Genomic DNA, 24,571 nt, shown 5'->3' on the forward strand with positions numbered 1-24,571 from the left:
CTTTTGTATGGATTTATTTTGGTAGGTTTATCTCTTCCTCTGTTGAATTTCATTCGTTTGAAGCGTATGTATCACAGCGAAATTTTAATTAATTGATTAGGTTTTAGTTGCTTCGGTCGAATAAGAAAGTTTGTTTATTACTTCGCTTCATTTTATTTATTTCATCTGGTAAAAAATTGCACATATCAGTTAAATAAACTTGAGTCCCTGTCATCTCAACGAAAGGTGACAGTGATGAGAATACAAAATTCAGTTATTGTGAACTATTTGCTCTTCGAAGAATGTGTCAGGAAAATGAAGTTACATTACGTGGATATTTTTATGGGTGTGGTAATGTTCGAAGGTAAAGTAAGTTATAGTTTGCAGCCATGGTGCTTTTCATGGTTGACGCATGTGATACAAGTTGGAAAATTTTGAAAAGGCAAATATTTGATAATAGCGAAGTAGAAACGTGTATATAATTTCGTTAAAGAGGAGAAAATAGTAAGATCTTTGTAAAAGGAAGTGGATCGATTACAGTCGTTAACCTAGTTTTGCTTTTCCATAGGTATGTCGAGAAGGTTCGCGGCTCAAAGTCACAGGATCCTCAGCGGAAAACGTGTCGCTGGGTAATTATCGTTACTCGTGTGCACCGTTCTCGAGCCAGTTAATGTTAATAGACAACCTGTGCACCATTACAACTTTCCTAATTAGCCAACCATATTCTTTTTCGCGCGTTTGTTGAAATTCTGTTAATTTCGTAGTTATCGTTCCACGCTAACAAGTCTGCCACGTGTTTATTCGAACGAATATTTACATTCTATCTGCTGAAATTATCGAAATATAATAAGCAAAATTTTGTGGAAAATTTTAATAAACCGCTGTTCGATGATGATAGCGAATATTTATGCATTTTCCATAGATCCACATTTTAAAATACAATTCCGCTTCATCCTCAATCGTAATCGACAGTTTTCGCGTTGTTTTACAAAATGTTGGAAAAACTGGTAATTTCCTATGGAATCTCCATGCAACGATATTGTTGGCGAATTAGTATCCAGCTGTTAGAAATTTCCATACAGACTCGGGTAAAGCGACCACCAGCGTATACGATTAATCGTTATTTAAAATTACAGTCGCAACCGCAGTCGTTGGTTGTCCGTATATTCCTTTTCTTTTTTTTTTTTTTTGTCGTTTTCACGACGATATTTCGCTCGTTTCAATTAGCGTGTCGCGGGAAAAAGTTGTCCAGTCACCGAGTTATTGCGGGGAAGTTTAAGACAATCGTGGCTCAGAGCGAGTCGAAACTTCCGTTCAGCTTTTTCGTGCAATTTTTGCCGTGCCGCTAAACGATGAAACAATCACCGTATCCGTTTTCATGGAATAACATTCGTTTGTTAGAGTGTTTCAGTAGAATGGCGGTGAAACTTAGAATAGTGCGTGAGATTATTTAGAATTTCCATCACGTTGCACAGAGGAAAATAAGTTTCGTCCTCTGGGATTCTTCTGACTTGTCACATGTCGTTGTTTGTCTTGCTAGGAAATCAAAATGGATTGCATATTCTATGAGAATTTATTACCACGAGGATGAAAGGGGAGCGAAGGTCTCATAAATATTCCAGTGTATTGGGGCTACAATGTGTTATCTGATTATTGGCTCTCTTTTTGTATGATAAGACAATCTTCTTCTTTTCGTTCTTTCCAACGTTGCTGCGTCCTTTGAGGCATCTAAGAATCTTTCTATCGCTAGAAACTTCTTAAACTTGAAGGGAGAGTAAAAGAATTGTTATTTATTCGTAGTTTCTCGCTTAAATATTTTACGCAAGGAAGCTTCTTTTTAAACATCAAGAATCTTTTTGTTCGTTTAAATAAGGACGACATAGAAAACAACAAGGTATGGTGTAAGGTGAATGTATGGTGTATGGTGAATGTATGGTGTATGGTGTATGTATGGTGGCATGTTTTTGACGTTGATTCTTTATGAGACAGATTGAAGAAAAAAATCAACTGAATTTTAAGCGACAAGGAGGTACCAGAACAGAAAAGGGAAACGCGCGAACGACATAGAGTTCTTCATTGACTTTTCAGTTTGAAATGATATTCTGTGGATGAAATAGTGAAAGCTGACTTCGAACATATGCAGGTCGAGTAAAATTCGCATACCTTCGAAGTTGAACGATTTTGCGGGTTATCCTGCTGCTTCTGGAATCAAAATGCGGTCGGATTTAAATCCTCGTACTACACCCAGAATGATCAGACAGACTGTTTTCACTAAAATATTTTCCGTGAATTGCTAACGATTCTTTCATCTTCTATCGTCGGAAAAAATGAATTTTTATGTCAGTACATCTCAATTAAACGAGAACGCGAAAAATTATCTGTTGGAATGAGATTTTCACATAGAATACAAAGCTCTGAAAATGTTTCTGTATGTGTTTTACTTGAATCACATTATCGGGATAGTATATATTGGAAATAATATTTATTAACTTAATTATTGTTAACGACTTGCTACATCCTGTATTTGTTATAAATTCAAAAATATTGTAGATTTGTAACGAAGATTATTGAAGATTTATAATTAATAATAACCAATATTTCAACTTACTATGATATATATGTATAAGACAAAATTTCATACAACGTGTAGTTGATTACTGTTGATGCAAAAGTATATCATTCTAAAAGATAGTAAAGAAATTTTATTATAGTAATTACTTGCAACATACTACTTTCCAAGCAGCTTCAAGTTTTCTAGAGCCGAAGAAATTAAAAGCACGAAGATTAAGAACACGTTCAGAGTGTTCGCCATAAGAATATTTCGATTAAAGCATCAATTGTACGATTTAAAATTTCCGCGAAAAGCTTCGAACGGATCACAGGCTGGTTTTCAATTGCTTTGTCCGTCACAAGGATGAATGGCGCGATGCTGGAGAAAGTGAAGGGGAACACGGAACAGAAAGACGGAACGCGTGTTCGCGTTTCAAAGAAGAGGGAAGTGCTTGGTGTACTTTTGACGTCTGCCCCTCGTATGGAAGTACTTTCCAGCAGCCGGTGCAGTAAAAAACTAGTCACTGGCAATGAAGAAGGCGAAAAAGCGCCGCACTGCTTGCATGTACCGTGATTATTTTCCCCTTTTCTCCCTCTTTCCACTCCTCTCTCGCTTTCGAGTTACCGTACAGAAATTACGAATCATTCTTTGTCGAGTTCTTCGTCCACGAGGCTCGTTCTTTCAACGCCTTAAACGAATTAAACGTCGCCTTTTCATACTAGATTTAGCTAATTATAACGTTGTCTATGTTTGCATAGCAGAGTCCGCATTGAAAAAACTCAGCGTTCTAAGAACGATAATGCAATGATACGATACTTGAAGAATTCAGAGAAAAAATCTCGTCGAATAATTTCTCGAATGGACGAAAATATTGACACAGACGGCCTTTTCTTCTCTACAACTCGAATCTGCTTTATAATCATTGAATTGTTATGCTTTGCTAAAAATAGTCTATCACATATTTTTTTAGTATTTGTTTCCTCTATACAGCAACTTAACAATAATGAGTTATAATATGTTTTAACCCTAAACTTAAAATTTTACAGAAATATTCGTGCGAAGGAAATTTCACATAAGAAAATCTGTTGTCAATACTCTTGAGTTTCGTCACTGTCCGTGATAATCTACTTATGTTTTCAAGAAATTCGCATCAATCATTAAACGGTACGGCGATAACATCGATCATGCTACGAAGTCTATAATTCACCGTTAATGCGTGTCTAAATAGGTACTTTCCGGCAAACCGTAGGATTAACAGTTACCGGGGAAGCAGTTTCCATTAATTTCGATGGATCGACAGATTGCACGTGACTATAATCCGATGTATCATTGATCTAGGTTAAGAAGCAACGTATACATTGTTAACGAGCTGAGACACAGCGTTTCATAGGGGAGGCAGTATGTGGTGATTTGATAGTCCCTCTTTGGGTTGCGCGACAGTCAGCGCGAAGATTTCCTGCGCGTATCTTCCATTCGGATTACCATACATACACGTACACGCGTACACTTGGCTGTGGAGGATAATGGACTGAAGTTACAGCTCGTGGTAAATTGTCGAAGTTCGAAAACAAGCGGTAACGAGAACCGAGAAACGATGCTTTATACATATTCAGCGTGTAATGAAATACGAAACTAGTTAAGAGTACGCACGCGAGCAGCTTCGTGATGCATACTACCTTTGCTGTTTCGTGATTATAATAGAAAGCAGGACGCCCGTCAGATTCTATAATACCATTCGTTGCACCAAAAACTAGTCTAATGTTATCGAAATTTAGTTTATTATTATTTTTCAATACGTAACCTGATGTGCGATTTAAAAAGGATTTAGAACTGGTTTTCGAAACTGACAAACGACCGACTATTCTCTGTCGTTCTTTCGAATTTTGTATTTGAGATTAATTACCTGTTAACGAGAATCTTTATCGTCGATTTGTTTAATAGTCGAACTCAATGCGTCTCCATTACACCCTGAACGTGCTTTTGACGAAGTCGCGTAGAAATATAGGAAAGCCTAGAGCCCAGTTTATTGCATTAAAGAAATTTGACAACGGTAGAAAATCGATAAAAATATAAAATTGAGCTTCCTATTTTTCAAGAAATGTGTAGCATTATCAAGGCTGATGCGAGTGAACATATTTTATTTCTTCGGAATATACTCTTCAACCTTCAACGCACACTACATGTACCGTCTTAATAGAACATATGTCGTGTGATACTAAATTAAAAATCATGGTCTCAGAAATGCCTTTCCATTCAGCAACAGCAACTCCACCAACGATCTCTCAAATTTCTTCTTTCCTATTTCAATCCAATTAAACGCAACGGAACAAAGAGGGAAAAATGTTTCGCCATCCAAACAAACAGGAAAACACCTCATAAAAGAGAAACTACCCTCGATTTCAAAAGCATTCCCGTAAAGTAAACGCGAGTGAGTAAATGTGGAAATCGTTCGAGGGGTAGGCAAGAAAGACGAACTGGCTCGAGGGGCTCGGAGATAACTCGATACACGGAATAACAGGAGTTTCGCGCGTGTTTCTTTCCGCTCGAGGGGATGATTCGACCAGTGATGAGGTGCCTGGCTGCGGCTCGTCGACGATGCAGCTGAACGAGAACGTATTATCAAACCCTGTTGTCGTGGAGCTTGACAAAAGGTCTGCAACCCCTTGTAAGCACGAAAAACGCTCGTATTGACTCGCGACAATTCTATAGACTTGAATTTCGGCGGAACGCTTTCGAATCCGTCGTCTCATCAGAGGTTTGCACGAGGCCTCTCACACGACGTTCGAAATTGGTTTCGTTGTCGACTGACGTTAAAAGGTACAGCTTGTACGCGGCGAGAGGGGCTAGCACTCGACGCAAGACGCTTCCAGCCGTATCTCTGCGAACGAGTGGTTGTTGTTTAAATATTTGCGAACGTGTTGAATACCAGGAACCACCGTTCCGTGACTGGAAATCTTATTTGCTTGAAATTATGGCGTCATGTGAAACTCGCTGCCCGATAGTGATAGTATTTTCAAAATTGTTCCTGTTCGATTTTTTCTATTTTTAATGTCAGAAAAATTGTAAGCTGTTAAGTGATATGTAAATAGGATTATGAATAAAAATTTCTTTTTGTATGTTTGTTTTTGTAGCATGTTTATCGTAATGTGCGATAATCAGAATTTGTTAATCACTTAGAGTCATTCGGATATCTTGATAATCAAGAATTTTTCTATAAAACTGATTAAACTTTTAGATGCTAATGCATTTGTTGAGATATGTATAATTTTCTGTGCTTGGCTGGGTTAAATGCGTAGTAGAGATACTTGTATGTGAGTGTCGGTGTGTGGAGGTATATGTGTGCGCGGCGTCTCGAAAACAGATGAGGGTAAACTAGTCAGTCGGTTAACAGTCGGGTATGGAAGAAAGTGCTGAGACGCGTGCAAGTGTGTATCGATGAATATATAAGGAATCGTCCATGAAATAAATATATTACTATTTTAATATGAATCCTCGGTGTAAATTTAGTGTTCCTATAACATTATTTCGGCTTCAAAGGTCCACAATTCTCAGCAGCATTAAATAAACGTCATTCAAGTATCGTTCTTCTTGCTGTCGAAATTAAGTCAACGATATGATACATAGTAAGGAAGAATATAAAATAAGTTAGAAAATTTATTATACAAATTTGGTTTGTCAAATTATTCCAAGTGATTAAAAGACGTAACTAGATAACATTGGCTTCTTTCATTGGAAAGAAGTATTTACTGTCGTTTCTGAGGATATAAAAAGGATAAGAGGATAAATGAGTGCAATGAAAAACACTGAATAGGCGTACTCACTTTTCAGGCAGAAGCACGGCGGTGAAGTTAATCGCGATGGACATCCGTGGGCCGGAAGTAATCGAGTAGAGACACCGGATGTTCGGAGGATACAGGCCAGGATATCCAGGGCTCGCTAACACGCATCCGTCCAGGCAATCGGTATCCTTGTAATACCAGTCACACTCTAAAAGCACATAAAAACATTTATGACAGCCTTACGAGAATAACAGATTGCAGTTTTTTGGTTTCTCGATCAAACTTACGAACAAACTCTCAATTTCTCAATTGAAAATTATGTAAGATTTATTTGCCAAGTTTCGAAGATCAAAAATGTCTAAGGCTAAATGCTTTATGAATCTTCTCAAACCTTTCACTATTTTTAAAGGTATGAACAAAGAAGTGTAACGTAAAAAATATATTCGGAAATGAAAAGAAACCGCGAACGTATTAATCATACCTAACGTCGATGAAATGTTTTTTTTTTATCAATTTTTCTTGACTTCGTTTACACGACTTTTTGTTTGTTAATTTTTCCGAATTTCGTTTCCCCGACTTCGTTTAATGGAAACTTTGTCGCGACGAAAATTCGAGGCGAGAGGGAAGATAAAAAAGCCAGGGATGCGGCGGGTCAGACATTCAATTAAAATCCGCGAAACACGGTTAGAAACGTCGCAGAGTATTCGCTGTAAATTTCCCCGTATGCCAATATCAGTTCGCGATTTAATCGCGCTGCCTCGCGCCCAACGGCGCTCGCACGGTGTACGGACATTACGGGAAAGTTATGGAGCGGGGCTGGCGCAGTTCGACGCCCATCGATAGTTCAAGTGCGCCACGATGATTGAGGAAAAACGAAGAGTCCGCGTGAAAAACGACGCTCGATCGTTGAACGTGAATCGCGATATTGCAAACTAAACGTGATACGGCGGTAAAAAAATTTCAAACCCGCTCCGATACTTTGCGTTGCAGAACGGAAATTGTGTTGTTAAAGCAGTTGTTACAATTTTACCTGTGATTTCAGGATTTCAAAATCTGGGCGTTCTTGCTTAATAACTGACTAATTAACGGCATTAGCAAAATCACAAGTTAAAAGTTGTAGATCACAAATTTTTTCTTTGCGATTTCACAATTTTCTGGCTAATAGGATAATCAAATAATTCGTAAATCTTCATGCTTACGAAATTTCATATTGTTTTATTATCAAACTTGCTGTTATTGTGAAAAGGTATTTATTAATTCTGGTAACTTGTAATTAGTCACTTGTAAAATTTCACAAATAATATTAGTTCAATTGTGTGGGAGGTTCCTGAAAATAACTTTGATATTTATATCGACGATTTTATTTATTATAACCAATAATTATTCTTTTGATAGTTATTTTTTTATTATTAAAATTGATTCGCGAGGGAAAGAATAAGCTAAATTGCGATGCGAGGAAGCGAGGTCACATAATAATAGCGAGCAAATTTAAGAGCTACTTTCGAACAATGCACGTGGATCCACACTGCCAGAGAAGAGGTTCAGCGATGGGACGCTGAAACAAATATTGTCTAACAAGCAAATCGTGTGACTGGGCGTAGTGTGATATTTACGAATCGGCTGTACATTCTCTTTCTTCGGATGTAAAGTGCGAGACATGTGGCAGCTCTTATAATCTCATGTACAAACGAAGTTGAAAATAGGAAGCAACATAATTCCAAACGAAAACAATCTTTCGATTGAAACTTGGAAGATTCGAATCAGTTGAATCTATGGTATTCGTCAAACATTATTATTAATATTATTAATATTAATATTATGAACATTAATACAATTATAGAATAACCTGAAAAAAAATGAATATTTAAAACAATCATTTTACAAATTTTTATTCTTAGGAATTTATTTCGTAATTATCTAAATTTATTTACCTTTACCTTATGACGTGAAACCAATAAAGATCAAGAAATATGCTCGTGCCTCGCATGATAAAAGATAACAGAAGAGATTCATGATGGAAATCTATGAAGCATATTCGAGCAATAAAAAGAGAAGTCATTTTCTTTTTATTTATGCCACCATCAATGACAAGGGACGGTATGTCTTCTGACAAAGCAGGTTAAAAGCATAGTGCACCGTGACGCCACCGATTCGTACTACATCCTGCCAGCTTGAATTAGAATCTCTACGAGGCGAGACGATATTTTCTGGCGCGAAGCAGGCGGCGGCGCGCCACCTCCTTCGCCTTTTTCTTCCGACACGGCGTCGGAGGATGACGGCGTATAGTTGTTGCACTTGTTCGTCCTATTTGCCTCCATGCTTTTTGTTTAGTTTTATATATCCGGAGGATGCAATTGTCATAATGGGTGGATCCATTAGAGTTAGAACGGGACCAATCCACGGGCGCCAAAGCTTCTCTGAATATATATAATGGCTTCTGCGTCCTCGAGACCTTTTTTTTTCTACCTTGTCTTTTAGCATATTTTTTCGCGCTCGAGCTCACCCTTTCGGCTTCCTGCACTGAATTCTGCTCGTTCTTTTTCCACCTAATTGCTCGCGTCCGAAGTCGCTTAATTCCGTTCCTTTCTCCGTTTTTCTCCTCCAACCTGTATTTTCTCTACCTTCTTTCTTCCTCGTTCTTTTTTTCTCTCACTCGTCACAGTTGAACACATCATCGTAATTAAATGGACTTTCCACGTTTACCTTTACACTTACACGCTCGCGCATGCGCAAGATCATTGTAAAAATCGCTAAAGAAATTAACACCAACGTGAATATTCTATCCTGATTCAATAATTTTATGATTCAGTAACTTATGCTTCGATATTTTACCGAGTGTTGATAATATCGTACACCGTGAGCCGGTTGCATATGTTTTAACGAAACGGTTTCTCTTCTTTTGTAACAATGCTGTTTTCTTAACCAAAGTATTTAATGGAATGTTTTAGCGTAAGAAAGGCACTGTTCGTGGCCAAATTCTCGTGCTGAACAGACGTGTTAATTAAAATACCGCGAGTCGATTCGTTTGCTCAAACGAGCACGGTTTTCAAGAAAATTGGAATAAGAGAAAGAGGAAGCGAGGAACGGGGGCGTTAAGCAAATATTTGCACAGAGAGAAAAGTTTTCTTCAATTTTCAAATACACAGCGTAAATTTTTTCCTATAACAATAGGTCTATTTATTAAATTCAAAAGAATCTGTTATATCTTCTCCGAAATGCATTTTAATCAACGGTTGAAGGAAGCCAAACGAATAATCCTTTTATCTCGTCTGGAAAGAATGAAAACCTTGCCGCAGAGGAGAAGATTAAAGGGATAAACCTGCTATTAAATATACTTTTATATATTGATTTTTTTTATAACCAAGCCCTTGAAAGTACGAATTAATGCCTTTCGAGTCAGTAATTTATTACCTTTATATTTCGTGTCTGATCTAGCGAGATCAATCTGTACTACTGTGCTTAGATATCTATTATTATTGACTGCTACTACTTACAATCTACAATTTCTGCCATAAAATATTATCCGTAACATTAATAAAAATCTAATAATTTTCACTGTTTAAATAGTAACGTTTAACGTTTACTGTCTATAAAAGAGTACACATTGAAAAGTTTCATGTCTGCTACTACTTTAACCTACACTGCTGTGTCAACTGTACGCTATTATTCACTTCCACTATTTGTGCACTACCTGCAAGATGTATCATAAGAAGATGTTTACAGTGCTCTAATTAAGATATAATAATTCTCGTCATTCAAATAGTGATATCTACAGTCTATTGCATAGAAAATTTATTAAAAAACGGAAAAAGGAAAAAATAGCTTCGGTACTCGTTGCACGTGTCTCGATCGTTATTTGTTCCTTTTGAAAAGTTACCAAAAAGCTGGGTTAAAAGTGCAAACGCTAAAAGAGTGAAATTAATAATAAAAGGAGGAAAAAGACGGTCCACGTTCCGGCACGCAAACAAATCAATATAATTGAATAAAGTCAATTTACTTCGGCAACCATCGCCATTTTTCCTTCGTGCATTTTGTTTTTCAATTCGATCGTTCCCTCGTTTTAGCCACGTTCGCGTTGTAACCGGTATAGGTTGCACAAACCGGCGAAACGTTTTTGATTTCGCCTACTTTGCAAACGTTTGCCAGGTCATCCGGAAGACAGAATGTAAACCGAATGTATACATCGAGATTCTATATATCCATATATTCGAACAAGTTTTCTCTCTTCTCTGTAGCTGTCGCTCTGTTGGCATGCAAACAGTTCGATGGCGAAAGGATCGAACGCGAAGTTTGTTTTTTCGCAACACGTCATATTCACCATAACACACAGCGACACTGCAAATGGACTGTGTCATCAATATTCAACATCGTTTCGTCTAATGATAACGTTTTGAAGAGAATTACGCGATATCAGCGTGGAAATTTTTTTTTAACTTTAGTATTGTATTTCTAGCGTTAAATATTCATACGCTCGTTTATTTTCAGCTTAAAGATATAAAAAAAACGAGAAAAATCCAGTCGTTCAAATACTATTCCATTTTTATTTTGCCACTCTTATTTCGTCATATAAAAAAATTTAAACATTGTTTTCGAGGAGTTGCTATTATCGAATTACGTTTATGTTTTTTGTTTTCGTTTTTACATGGAATGAAATTGGCCCAGCTTGGTGAAAATATAGAAAAATATCGGAATATGAAAATAGAGCTTATACGGAAATTAAAGTTACGATAAACAAACGAATATTTTTTCTGTATATTTTTGGAATTTTTTATCGACGGAAGTGTTACCGCCAAATTTGCAAGCAGGGAAGTGAAATCTGACAAATACCACGACGCGACAACCTCTTAGGGATGACAGTAGGAAAGAGAGAAAGTGGCGGAGCATTTACGCAGCAGCCTGTCGAAGAATCGTGTGTTGCAGGAGAAATATATTCCCGGCTTCTGGAAGAAGTAGCGTGAATGTGATAGCTGTAGAATGTTCTTGAGATGAAGTTATGGGCCGCTTAAGAAAGCAATAAACCGTACACTTTCCTATTCGCATGCTATTCCTTTATAGTATAATTTGTGCTACATTGATATATACATTTCATACAACATTTCCCGCATAATGTATTTTTTAAAATATGTCACAATTTTGTTTCTTTCTCTACTTCTGTTTTTAACACAAAATTACATTCTGACGCTTAAAACCAGCGTGTATCACATTGAAATATATCCATCGAGCATCTGAAGTCTCTCAGACAAATTGACAGACACGACGAGAGGACCGCATACGTAAAACTCGACGATTGATTTGTTTGTCAATCGGTCGACGGTTCGTTTTTCTTCCGAGTGGCTGGTTACCCTTCCCTGACACGTTTTTCTCGTATATCTCAACCCCGAGATGCGACGTAGCCTCTTGGAAAACATTCTGATTTACCAAATGATCTTTCACTTCTACAAGAACGGTCTGACGACCGGCTGACTTATACCGCTGCGACACTCACGCCTCTCCATACGAGCCGCGTTGAAATATCACTGTGGAATCATCGACCTCTTCCACTTCTCTAAGAATGTCTCTCTTTGTACGATTTCTCCCGCTGGAACGAGGGAAACGGAATCTCCCTGGATTAAATCGAAAGAAGCGGAACGAAAAGACAAAAGGGGGCAAAAACGGATTTATACGGTGGCGGGAAGAAGAAGGAGAAAGTGAGGCGAGACCGAACGATTGATCTGTTTGTCGAGCGACCGCGACATTTTCGTTCGTTTCTTCTCTTCATTCTCACTTCTTCGACTTTCCTATTCTCTGTCTCCTTTCGTTTCTTCTCGTTCACGAACTTCGATAAAGCCAGGCCACACGATGGTTGTCAAAAAAAAAAAAAAAAGGAAAAGGAGAACGAGGAACAAAAAGAGAAAGAAAAGGGAATTCATCCTGTGGGTGGAGTCACGTCGACGTCCGGAATCGTACGTCTCGCGCATATGGAAGGCCCCAGGCTTTCTCCCAGGGATAATCGAGAATCGTTGTCGTCTCTCGTTATACGTGGACCGGCGTTCCCTATGTACGGGGTGGGTTAAGAGAAGAGGGGGATGGGAAGAGCTTTCACCCCGGACCACCGCTTTTACCACCGCGCGGATTCATCCGCCTCTACCTTTCTTATTGCTACTCCGCCACCGGTAAAACGACCGCTCTACCACGCTGCACACCGTCGTTCCCTTCATTCCGCCTCGTCTCTACCTTCCTATCGATACACTCGCTAGTACCCCAGGCAGCGTGCCGTTGCCCGTTGTAAAGGAAACCTTAAATCCGTTCCTTGGAAACGTATGACGCGACCAACGAAATAGCTCGGTGCACACGTGCATCGTGTTTGTACGTGTACGAATAATACGCGGTGATTCAGACTTACTTTTATCAGTACTGAGACTTCTTCTATGTACTTGTTACTGCTGCTTCGAGGATATCGAGAAAGTTATATACTCGTTTCTTTATTCTTTGTGAGGACATTATCGTTGCCATTTCTTCGTATCACGTACAGATTGATGATAGTTTGAAATTGCTTTGTGGAAATTACGATGTTTCTTACTGTGTTAGCTTTCGCTGGAATGATGTAACGAACATATAGATTTTTGTTAGTTACTTTCTTCACGATATTTATCTTCGCAGTTCGGGATTTCTATGCCAATGACTGAACTGCGAATTTTTATCCATTTATAGAAAATTTGAAGATACCAAAATCCATCGAATGCATATACGCGAACATATGTAAAGTAATCCAAGTACAGTACTCGGTATAATATTTACTGGATGAAACAGATCTCTGCTTACGTTTTGTTTCTTTGATCACATTCGTAAAGATACGAATTTGTATAAATATCAGCAGCCTAGTTACGACAGTGTAGTTAAATTGAAACAACGCACAAGAATGTGTCGTTCGAAGCATTAGAATAGTAATCCTGAGAATTCTCGAAACTCTTGTACAAACGATTGGAATTTCAGATATGGTTTATATCTTGTTTCAATTTCTGGTGCTAGTTAACGCGTTCTCTTTACTTTTTTGTTCTTTTCCCTTGGAGATACTAAATGAAGTCGCGAACGTCCATTTTCGCTCAATATACCCTACAACGAATTAAGTTTCTTGCAGGAATATCCACCGGGGGCCACACTGTCGAATGCTATTTCGCCGTGGAATGGACACACATTCGTCACGCTGTTCCCAGGAAATAGGGTGTCGTATAAAAAAAGTGAACGAGGACGTCGTAAAAATGTGACATCTATGTAACGGTAGCAGCACCGGTCCTTTTGACGTCCAACTATTTCCCTTCTTCTCCTTTCTTCTCTTCTTTTTTTCCATCCCTTTTCAACCTCGTCCTACGATCCTGTCCTCGATTTCATCATTTTGATTTTGCGTGTCGAGCGAAATTCAATTCGATGCGCCGTTAATAATCTGCGCTGTATCGATCGAACAGGCTCGCGCTACTGGCGTAAGGCTCAATTTCGGTCTCCATAAATTATTCATTGTTCCCGTAGCGCGGTGCAATGTGCGTGTAAGTAATATGTATGCGGAATACAATATGTGGAGATAATTGGCACGTTATCGAACGCGTGGATCCTTCGATTAAAATCATAAATTAGACCTTTCGTACTTTCCTGTATGCTGATGATCCTATGTAGATCCACGAAGCGTTTGTCATTATAACTAATCTTATCGGGAAAGCTGACAGAAGTTGTATATATATATATGGTTTTAGCGATATTTTTCTACGAGTAGAAGTTCGATGATTTGATATAGAAACGCAGATATCACAGGATGCAGAGGCCGCTGCTTTTTGTTTATTGCGGAGGGTTAAGCGCTACATTAAACAGCTGCAGCGTCGAGATAAGGCAACGTTCTAAACAAAATTGTCGTAACGACCAATTTCGTTATTATACTGCCTCTGCGAATACGAAGCAGAACGGCTGTGAAATTTACATTAATGCGTAGAATGTTGCACCAGGAAACATTATCCAATTAGAGTCATTCGCGCAGCAGTGCATTCCCAAAATATCCAGCTACCTGCCAATTTGGAACGTGCAATTTCGTCGCATCGATAGTCGAACTCCGGGCCAAATATTAATAGAAGCGTTTCTCTATGTTTCCTATGATTTCCTTTCGGCGATTTAAAAATACCAATGCGCTGCCTGATCTAGAAATTCACTTCGACGTGGCATTTTATATTTATCGCGCTTTTCCAAATTTCAAATTCCAAATTGAACAAATAAAGATACGGAGCTATATCGTCGTTGACTGTTCAATTCACTGGAGATCTCTTGCTATTTGATCATTCTATTCTTATACATCGAGCTTCATAAAATTATAGAATTTAACTGAAGCAGAAAATAGCGACGAAGATAATACTAACCAATCCTTCAAATGTTCTTATTGAAAATGACAATGTGAGTTCATGCTCGCCATCCACATGCAGATGCGTTAGTTATAAAAAATAGTAACTAGAAGATTATCCTAGTTACAATCGATAGATTTAATCGATAGGCTTAGGATGCTTTTTTATTTTTACCCCTAGTTCTTGTAAGCGCGTGCAATAAAGGTTTTTTTGACTCGAAACGGTGTGATAGATTTATCCATTCAATAAAATGATAACCATTGTGATCCTACCTCTGAGTAAAGAAATAACAACAGTTCTCTTCTATAAACATAATGTTAAAAAACAGAATTTAATAATTTAGATTCTATCTAACGTCGCAATTGAACATTCTCTCTTCATGGATCTCCATTACATGGCAATGAGCGTGGTTGAACTGCCACTCTGGAATTCTTTATCGACCAAGATTCGAACAGTTACGAACACGATAGATAATTTAGGTCGTAACGTCGTGATACTACTCTTTAGAATGGCAAATTAGAGAAGTTTCTATGGAGATCGGTGGTCGAGAGCTCGTGTCGTTAACGCTTTACCTCGGTCAGTCTAAATTCTCCACGGATCCTAAACTGCCCTTATTCGGTTAAGCCCGGACGATCTCGCACTTAAGCTCGCATAATTTTCGTTCTAACTAGGCAGAAATTACGCCTCTTCTCTGTTTGCGTAAGGAAATTCGCGCATCCACCGACTGCTATCGCTTTCATCCCTCGTTCCATCCTTTCTGGCAATCTTCTATTTCTCTCTTTCGAAAGTCCATGGTCACGACCGTTTTCAGTTCTCCATCGGTTCAGAATTAACGTCGAGTGCAAAGATTCCACGGACACCAAGGGTCCTCGAAAGCCGAGCGTTTCTCACATTTTCTTCCAGGATTTCACTCGGGAAAAGAATACTCTTGCCAAGACGCCCCTGTCACGAGAACCTTTCCCCTTTTTCTTTCGTCTCGTTCTTGTTCCTCTTTGCCGTGAATCTTGCGCGGACAAGATGGAAGATAGTGTATACTCTTAGAGTGATCCGTTGCGACGTTCGAATTCTGAAATTGGATTCTCTTTTTTCTTTAATCTTCTCTTGCGAATCAGAATTTCTTTCGATCTTCTCTGTTTCCATTTCTTCCTCTTTGATTCTCTAGCGTAGAAATGAGAATTATTTTCTAGCGTGGAATTTTGTTAGAGTATCGATAGTGAGTAAAGAACGATTTGTCGAATTATAGGAGATTCGGCATGCATCGACTCGTTTCAGCCGATAACCCTTTATTTAAGTACGGCTACATTTTTACAAATGGCTCGCTGCAAATGTAAAAAAGATGACGAGTCTAAATACACTACAATTTGCGATACGAGACACGTTGCTCGTTAACATCAGCCGTGTTTCGCTAGATTTTCGTTTCGTCGTCTATTGACGACAGCTAGATTAAAAGGTCAAGCTACTCAACTACCTATCGTAACTACTCATTTTATTATTGAGAATATTAGCAGGAATGAGAACTCGGTGCTATTATATATCGCAAGTAGCCGAGTTTTGAATGCCAGAAATACGTGAAAGAATGTAGCGTTGAGATTGGGATGTGAAAGAGGAGTACTTGGTCACCCAAGATTTTTGGTGAACGTGACTGAATGTGTCCCAGAAATATCTGCATATTTCGCTTGGAACGAGTGACAGAAAGAACGCGTGGGTGTTAGAAGAATATATCGACTGTCCTGCGTTGTATCGTGTTCGTATATCTTTAAATTATACAGAGTCCCGGCGAGTAACACGTTCCTTGCAGAAAAATAATTGAGAAATATAGAATAAAATTCTTTCATTCGGTCTTCAAGAAAATCGAGTTTGAAAATTTACTAAATACACTGGAACATGAATAATTCCGGACTAGACAGTACTAAATAATCGACAGGAGATCTATGTGTAAAAATAAATGTCGAATAAAATTCTTTCGCAAGACACTTTGTTTCCAAGAAAAGCAACTTTGAAAATTTATCATACGTATGCGCTAGACCGATTCTTAATTAAGGATATTCCAGCTATATTTTCTTCAAAATGAAACCTTGAAAGGAAATATTTTATTTCATATCTTTTATTTATCTTCGCATTTAGAAAGACATCCCATTGATCGTTTTTCGTATTCAGTCGGTAATTAGCCACGTTCAAGTATTAATTTTCAAATCCGATTTTGCTTGAAAATTAAGCCGAAAACGAAAATATCTGACCCTATATTATTTTCTTATTTTTCCACAAGGAGAATTTGCGAAATAAACGTCGCGCTTGTATTTTGTTAGATCTGGCCATAAAAAATTCCAATGTTATTAAATAACGTTTTTATTCCTTTACTTTACGTTTGTGAAGTAAAACTTATCTACAATTGAACATTGCTCCACTAATCTGGTATCCCGAGGCTGATCCGTTAATTTCGAAACGGTGAATTGGTTTGTACGCTGGGGTACCGGCTTGAAAATCGATGTAGCGCGTTTGAACCGCAGGTGTCTGCCTATTACAGACGAAAATGAACTCGCTAATGATACAATCGCATAATATCCTACAGCTAGATAAAGTTATCGGTAACGAACCCGGAAACCGATCTAGATCAATGTTTGATCTGCGAGGCAGGACAGTTTAGCGTATTCGTTCGATCTCGTCGTTGCTCGATATTCCTCCTAGAGGTGAATTTACCTGGCGCTGTTAATTTCTACGTGTTGTTTGATTGCTTTGGCTATCCTGATTGACTTATGATTTCGCATGAATGCGAGTTTGCATTGCTCATTGAAGCACGAAACGTGGCGTACAAAGCATTTTCGGCTGAAGAGATTACAGTTTTTCGTTACAGTTTCGATTGGTATTCAAAATTGGCACTAACGTAAGTTTTACTTAAACTTTCGTTTCAATTTCCGCGAATTTTTTACAAGAAAAGTTTTCTTTCTCGTATCTTGAGAAAATTAGATCGAGTTTTATCGTTGCAGATTTTTAAGTGTTGCTGAGTAAACTTGTAAAATAAGACCTTGCACTTTATCACCTACCCTTGAGATTTGTCGGGATTCGAAAGTAACAACCCACAAGAAGAAGGTCTCAGAGTGTACCTTCTGAACATAATTTTATAACTTAGCCACATTTATCCTTCCTTCTATTAAATAATAATATTTTATATATCGAAATTTATAGCAAAAATATCGTGAATTTAGATTTTATGAACGTCATTAAACAGATTTTGTATGTGATTGGACAATAAAATAAAACGGTGATAAAATGAAACAGGTTGCTGCAACGGGATGAAACACTCACTCACCAGTGTTGTTCTTCGGATCTCCGCCTTTTACTGGCCAACCAACGGATACGCTCGCTTTGGACGAGAAACTGAAGTACGCCAGGAATTGGGATCTCGTGGTGCTTTCGTTTATTCTGAAACAAACGTAAATACTTAGCCTGCCTGGTTCACGTGTGCAAGATACAGGGAATTTTGCGCGTTGAAACAATAAAAGAAACTCGTTATAAATATCATGAACCGAGTTATTGCGTGATCCGTACTGGCCCGTGATATTTACGGCTGATTCTCATGGCATGGCACACGCTAGGGAAATTTACGTATTCTTCGTAAATGATGCAGAAGGCGACTGCCCGCGAAGGAAGCGCCCAATTTTTTATCAATTCGCGTGCGCTGCTTATGAACGACCTGTACGTTTGTCTTAAAATTTGAATTTTTCTGGGAACCGAAACATAATGTATGAAATAAAAAATTAACGAGAACGAAAAATGTATGATACAAAGGAAGAAAAGCATAGAGACATCTGTACAAAAGTTAAAAAAAAATTCAGGTTTGATCAAATACGAATTTTTACCGTTTAGTTGATAAACCGTCTGACCAGAAACTCGGCCAAGCTCGTACTACTGCAAAATCGCAGTTGTCTCTAGCTACACGATAGATTCGTTTTATCGACGAATCTCTTTAACAAGATCTACAGTTTCTGGCAGTTTTCATTGATGAAACTGCTTCGTAATTAAACCATTATTATTAAGTTATCATTTATATAAACTTGAAACAAAATTTTCAATTATTCGCAGGTAACAACATTCGTATGTAACACTTTGTACGTCAAGAAGATATCATCGAACTAGGAACGAACCTATGTTGTATTGTAACAGAAATGAATTTATTCTTCTCATGAAACGAGATCAGACGGGCCAGACGGAAACGGTGCACGTCTTGAAGACGAAAACGTGCCTCGAAACTAACGGAGTGTATCGCCGTGTTATTACGCAGAAACAGTCAGTGGCACGATGAAAAATACGATCGAACTGTTTCAACGTTCCTCGAAAACTTTTTGACGAAGCATGTTCGCGCGACGATCGAGAATGACGGCGGGAACATGGTCGAACGTGTATCTCGCAATCGAAGGAATCGTGTTTTCGGAAAAAGATCGACGAGGTCAAGCCGACGAAGTTTCTTCGAGATTAGTCCAGCATCGATCCGAGATCGGACTGGTCGTTTGCCGTGTTGGAGAGCTGTTTAGAAAGCAAGCACGTCCGAGTCCTTCGTCGAATGGACGCGAATCGATATCTGAACCTCTTTTCGAGAAAGAAGAACTTCTTCCATCAACAGGACCTATGTTCCACATAAAAACTTATCGCTCGTAGAGTGTCTTCGCGCTCCTGACGTTCTTCGCTCTTTTTCTTTTAATTAAAACGATATGTCATTTGGGTTTTTTCTTCTGAACGCGTCCGAATAGTTTGGAATAGTAGACGAAGTTGTTTTTAACATTTTATTCTATGTTTATTGGAAATTCAAGCATTACATTTATTACATGTTGTTAGAAATGGAAGATATAGTTAGTGAAATACACGTAACTTTTATTTAAATCGAAATAATTTTTTATAGAGATTCAGCTAAGTTTCATAAAAGATTCGTGCAGTTCTGCTTGAAGCGCGAATTTGTTCATTTAAAACGTATGAAGTTTTATAATTATTTTACTTGCCCATAATGAATTTTTCAATTTTCGTCACATTTCCATGGATCGTTGTAAGAGAAGATAAAAATATCAGTCTGAAAACGAATGGATTTCATATTATACGGAAATTGTAATAATATCCCTAGAGAAAATTGTACTCTGTCATTAGCGAATACGTATTATTTTAATGAGCCCTTTAAAATAAAATAATACTATCTCAAAAATATATATCGTACATATTATACGTGTAGAAATTTTGAAATGATACAACTGTATGTAAATATATAACATATTCGTAACAGAGTATGATAAACTTGAAATTCACGTTTATCAGCAATTTAATGGGTATGAAACCATGTAGAGTGCAGTACGGAACGTTAAAACGGAGGAGAACAAGATATTGGCAACAGAAGGTTTCCAGGAGAAGATATCGACGACACTGAAACGCGAGGCACGACTCTGATGACTCCTGTGCCTTGAGACTCGACACCGACGACTCTAGGGATTTAGCGCCAGAAACTGGTTATCTCGGAGCGTGAAATGCGATAGGAACTATCCTCGGGTCGGTGAAACCGAAGTTGCACTTACTCTTGGACTGTTGGATCGACTACTGATAACACGCGTAGTCATTGAGTTTGACGATAATAACTCTTCAAATTACGTGTGCCGTTAATGACGATATCAGAGACGTCAATCGTCCACGATTGCTGATTATACTCTAATGACGATTTCCATCTTGGTTCCACCTATATCGATGACTCGTAACCTACTTCGGTTGACATTAATGATGTGGTCCTTAGAAGCGCAAAATATTTATGAAATGTATGCCTTGAAGAAGTATTTCTAAAAGTTGTTATTGTGTTGCATGAGATGTTGAATTTCTTTGTTCTACGTATTTATGCGAAGAATACAAAATGTTTATTAAAATAGAAATATCCGCGGATAGTGTTAAGACGATAAGAGAAACCTGGATATAAAACGAAACTGTATATGAAGTTATTTGTGAGACTGTATTTGAAACTGTGAAACTATCCTGGAATGTGGGCTAAATCGGTGATTTTCATACTGAAGCGGTTACGGCGTTTCTCCGGATTCTCCGGGCAGCAAGCGGTGCAATAAAAGTGCAGGTCACCGTGAGACAAGTTTCTGCACCTGCGCATCAAAGTACGTGGGTGTACATAATATCGGTGAGATTACAACAAAAAGACTGTTCGTGAATTGAGAAAGATCTTCTGATAAGAAGACTATTCAAAATAACGCAACATGTGTCTCCGAATTTGCAGATAGAAAGAACGTTTCCTTTAAAAGGCCTTTTAATATTTAACACGTAACTATACCGTATTTTCATTCTCTTTTATTGAATTTGCTCTACGAAAGATGTGATCAATTTTTAATGTCGTTTTCAGCAACTCTAGTTAATAAATCAAAGAAGATCTTCCGATAAAGAATTTGTCAACAACAATGGAACACTCAACGCAGAATCTCAGAACCAAACAATCGTGAAAATATCCCTCTATCCAGAATATTTTAACGTCTAATACATATCCGTATTTCGTTTAAATCTTTTCCCTTAATTTTATCCGGCAAAAGATTGCACCGATCCTTTCGTATAAACTCGAGGCTCGCTACAAATTGTATTCGTTTAAGTTTCTCGTTAGCCGTGACCTCGCTGAAACCTACAGCCAATTTAGCAATAAGGAATCGACCATGGAAACAAAGTTGCAGAGGGTACGATTCGGAACGCAGCCAGGTAGAGACGAGACAACGAGCGTTACCGAGATTCCGTGGACGGGTTCCGGGCGTACCGTCTTCGGTGCTTCTCTAATTGAATTACTTAGTTAGGTCAGGTTAGCTCTACTTGGGTTAGCGTCACAGCAGCCGGGACCAGAGGTTACTCAAGGCACTCGTAACTTCTAATTCTATTTGCTTACAATAAATCCTCCTTCATTTGGCTCTTCGTCAACCGTGCGATTTGATTACCTGCCAATACGATTGCACCTCCTCCACAACGATGGTCGTCTCGAAAGTTATCACGTTTCTTAAACGGATCTACTTTGGTTATGCTCGTGGCAAGCTACGTTTGATTTATGGAACACTTCGATCGGGAACAATATGTCGTTTCTAGACGTTGCACGAAACGCTGCACGGATAGACAGATACCTTCTTTATGATTTACGAGCATTTCGTTGAAAACTCGTTCAACTTCTACATCGGCAGCCTTCTCTCGTTTTCCGTCGACCCTTTCTTCTCTTCTACAGACCTTGAAACTTTCCATCGATCCATCTATCGGAATCGGAAAACCGACGCTATTTATGATGGAAGCCCTCGTTTCACGACCTCCGTAGGCCACAAAAGATTTCGACAAGAGAAAGAAAGAGATGACGAAAAGAGTGGAATCGATCGACACGTGTGCACGAAAATCTGTCGAAGCTGTCGCGGCAATAGGAAGCTGAAGTCTCTCTTGTTAACATCAAAAGGGCTGACAAAGGGGCGGGCTCGGCCTCTCAACTTCGCGCTTCTAGACGGTGAATAACCTTTTCTTCGACCAGCAGGAGGGAGGAAACGACGCTACGTCAAACGATTCTTCCCTATTTTTCGTTCTGTTATTCTTTTTCAAACTCGCAACGCGAGACTAATCTTTCAGTTGGCGTTTTAGAAATTGCCATTTGTACGACTGAAATTAGAGACAAATTAAATCGCTATCGAGACTGTATTAATGTTACGATTGCTTCGTTATTATCAGAAATGTAGCTTTTATTATTTTCTTCAACATGTTACGACTCAAAATCTGTTTGCAATTCAATATTTCCGCAATACGATAATTTACAGATTCTTGACGACGAATCGATTCGCGTGCTATGCCTGAGAGAAAATTAAGAACAGCTTGACCCACGGGGTAAAGGTCTACGGACGTTCGTTACTGTAATGAACTTCTTCCCACGGACGAAAGTATTGGAATTCCAATCACGTTTGTACCTCTCCGAAAATCAGCTTCTCGTGAAACATACCTTCTTACTCTTCGCGCCGGTCTCTACCTTTTCGTTTACGATTAAAGAGCCTCTTATCAGAATCACGTACCTGCATGCAGTGTTAACTTAGGAATGATGTTTATATTTTTCAGATAAGAGAGGTCTATCGAGGCACGATCTCAAGGATGAATTCGAGGTGAAATTTCAGATTGAATATTTATATGATTAATTTCAGCTAGATATTATATAATGGTAAAATTTAACTGTTTCGAAAGTGGAAGAGTTAAATATACACAAATTTCGTCGTATTATAGAAATTATCAAAACTTTGACGGCTGCCGTCACGTTTACGTGATGTCTGACCATGGCTGTCCTTGAAAATATGGTGGCCATCCATTTTTCAGTAGACACGCGTATGGAGTCGAAGACATTTTCCCCGAGGAGGAAGAAGCTAGTTAAAATCAGGCTACCAGTCATATCCGATATAATTATTTCAGTACCGTTTTTAAATTTCTTATTTGTATGCAAGTCATTTTATATTTTATCATTATTATCTCTGTCGTATGTATTATACTGTTTTGTTAATTACATGTTAATCAGTTGTTGCATTTCCTGCATTACCATTATCCTTTATTAAAATTATTGGACTTAACACAATGGTGTCATTACCTCAGAGATGATATCGCAATACAACGATGTAGAAGGATATCGAGGATACAGAATATAAAAGTAAAATACGATGTAAAATCATCAAAATTTCGATAATATCTCACATTCAGCGAATTCTAATTAAAACGAATAAATATACGAATAATTAAGTAAACTTTCAGCCTTAATGCAACAGAAGAAATCATCCTTTAAATTATTATTCCCACATGCAATATTTCTTCTTTTCCTATTTCCTGGAAACTGAATTGACCTAAACTGCTAGTTCTTTTCCTTCGATGAAAACGAACAGAGAAGATGGTCCGAACTTCGTTAGAGGGTGACTTTCTATGCAAATCGTTCGAGATACAGGTGAACGCGAAAGGGAAGGTGGTGTGGGCGAGACCGGAAGAAAAAGTTGACTGTTTGCGGGCGAGAGAGCGTTATCTCGGCTATATTCGAATCTCTTAATTGCGTTATTTGCATGAAGACGAGGCCTGCACGCGAATCGAGTCCCAGTGAATATCAACGAGCGGATTTCTTGCAAAATTTCGCGCAGATTAAACGGACGACGATGGCAAAAAAGGATCGGGGGACAAGCGGCGTTAAGCTGCCTCACAGTAAACCCCCCTCCTCCCACCTCTATCTGTTTCTTTCCGTGGCGAACATGCATTATTTATGCGGCAAGCTTAGAGAACTCGAGCTTTATAAATTTCGGAGGGAATCCCCGTTAATGTCGAAAGCCTGCTCGATACGCAGTGTATTTCATCGTCATTCCTGGCTCTTCCCAGCCAAATGCATTGACAATTTAATTGGGAAATTCGCTGGTATAATGAATTTCGTGCGACCCTCTCGCGGAATATAAAAGAATATACGCGAATGGAAGATTTAGGTCTTTTTTTAAAATATTGCTATTTTATTTGTAAAATGCCGAGTAAATGTAATATCAGAGATTGAAATGGATAAAAATAAATAAATCAATGTTAGACATGGAATAATTGAGAGAAAATATCTTTGTTTTATTAAACGGATGGATTGATATGGAACTGTGTTACAATGGACATTTAAAATTGATATATTAATTTGATTAGTTTTCATTTAAATGCCAGCATGGTTCAACGAGCATGTTGAATCCGGATATCGTTAACCTTCGATTAAACACTGGATTTCCTTGCAATCCGTCAAATTATTAAAACGTCAAATTATTAAACAATTCATATAACAATTACTCTGATGGTTTGAGTAGAAATTGACACGATCCATAACCGAAAGAAAAAGCATTGAAAGCATTTTGATTTATAGTACATCCATTTCGAGAATAATCGAG

General features: G+C 38.2%; 1 protein-coding gene across 2 annotated transcripts in view; it reads right to left on the reverse strand.

Moving 5' to 3' along the window:
* Nucleotides 1-24,571, reverse strand: part of LOC138180545 (uncharacterized) — a 283,290-nt gene that overhangs the window by 86,845 nt on the left and 171,874 nt on the right. For both annotated transcript variants that reach the window (XM_069114509.1, XM_069114508.1), the window contains exons 6-7: nucleotides 17,974-18,086; nucleotides 6,352-6,517 (exon numbers count right to left, since the gene is read on the reverse strand). In XM_069114509.1, the coding sequence (XP_068970610.1) occupies nucleotides 6,352-6,517; nucleotides 17,974-18,086 (279 nt within the window). The remainder of the gene's footprint in view (nucleotides 1-6,351; nucleotides 6,518-17,973; nucleotides 18,087-24,571) is intronic.

This window comes from Bombus flavifrons, chromosome 6 (assembly GCF_040668555.2).
Source record: "Bombus flavifrons isolate JBK064 chromosome 6, iyBomFlav1_principal, whole genome shotgun sequence".
Taxonomy (NCBI): domain Eukaryota; kingdom Metazoa; phylum Arthropoda; class Insecta; order Hymenoptera; family Apidae; genus Bombus; species Bombus flavifrons.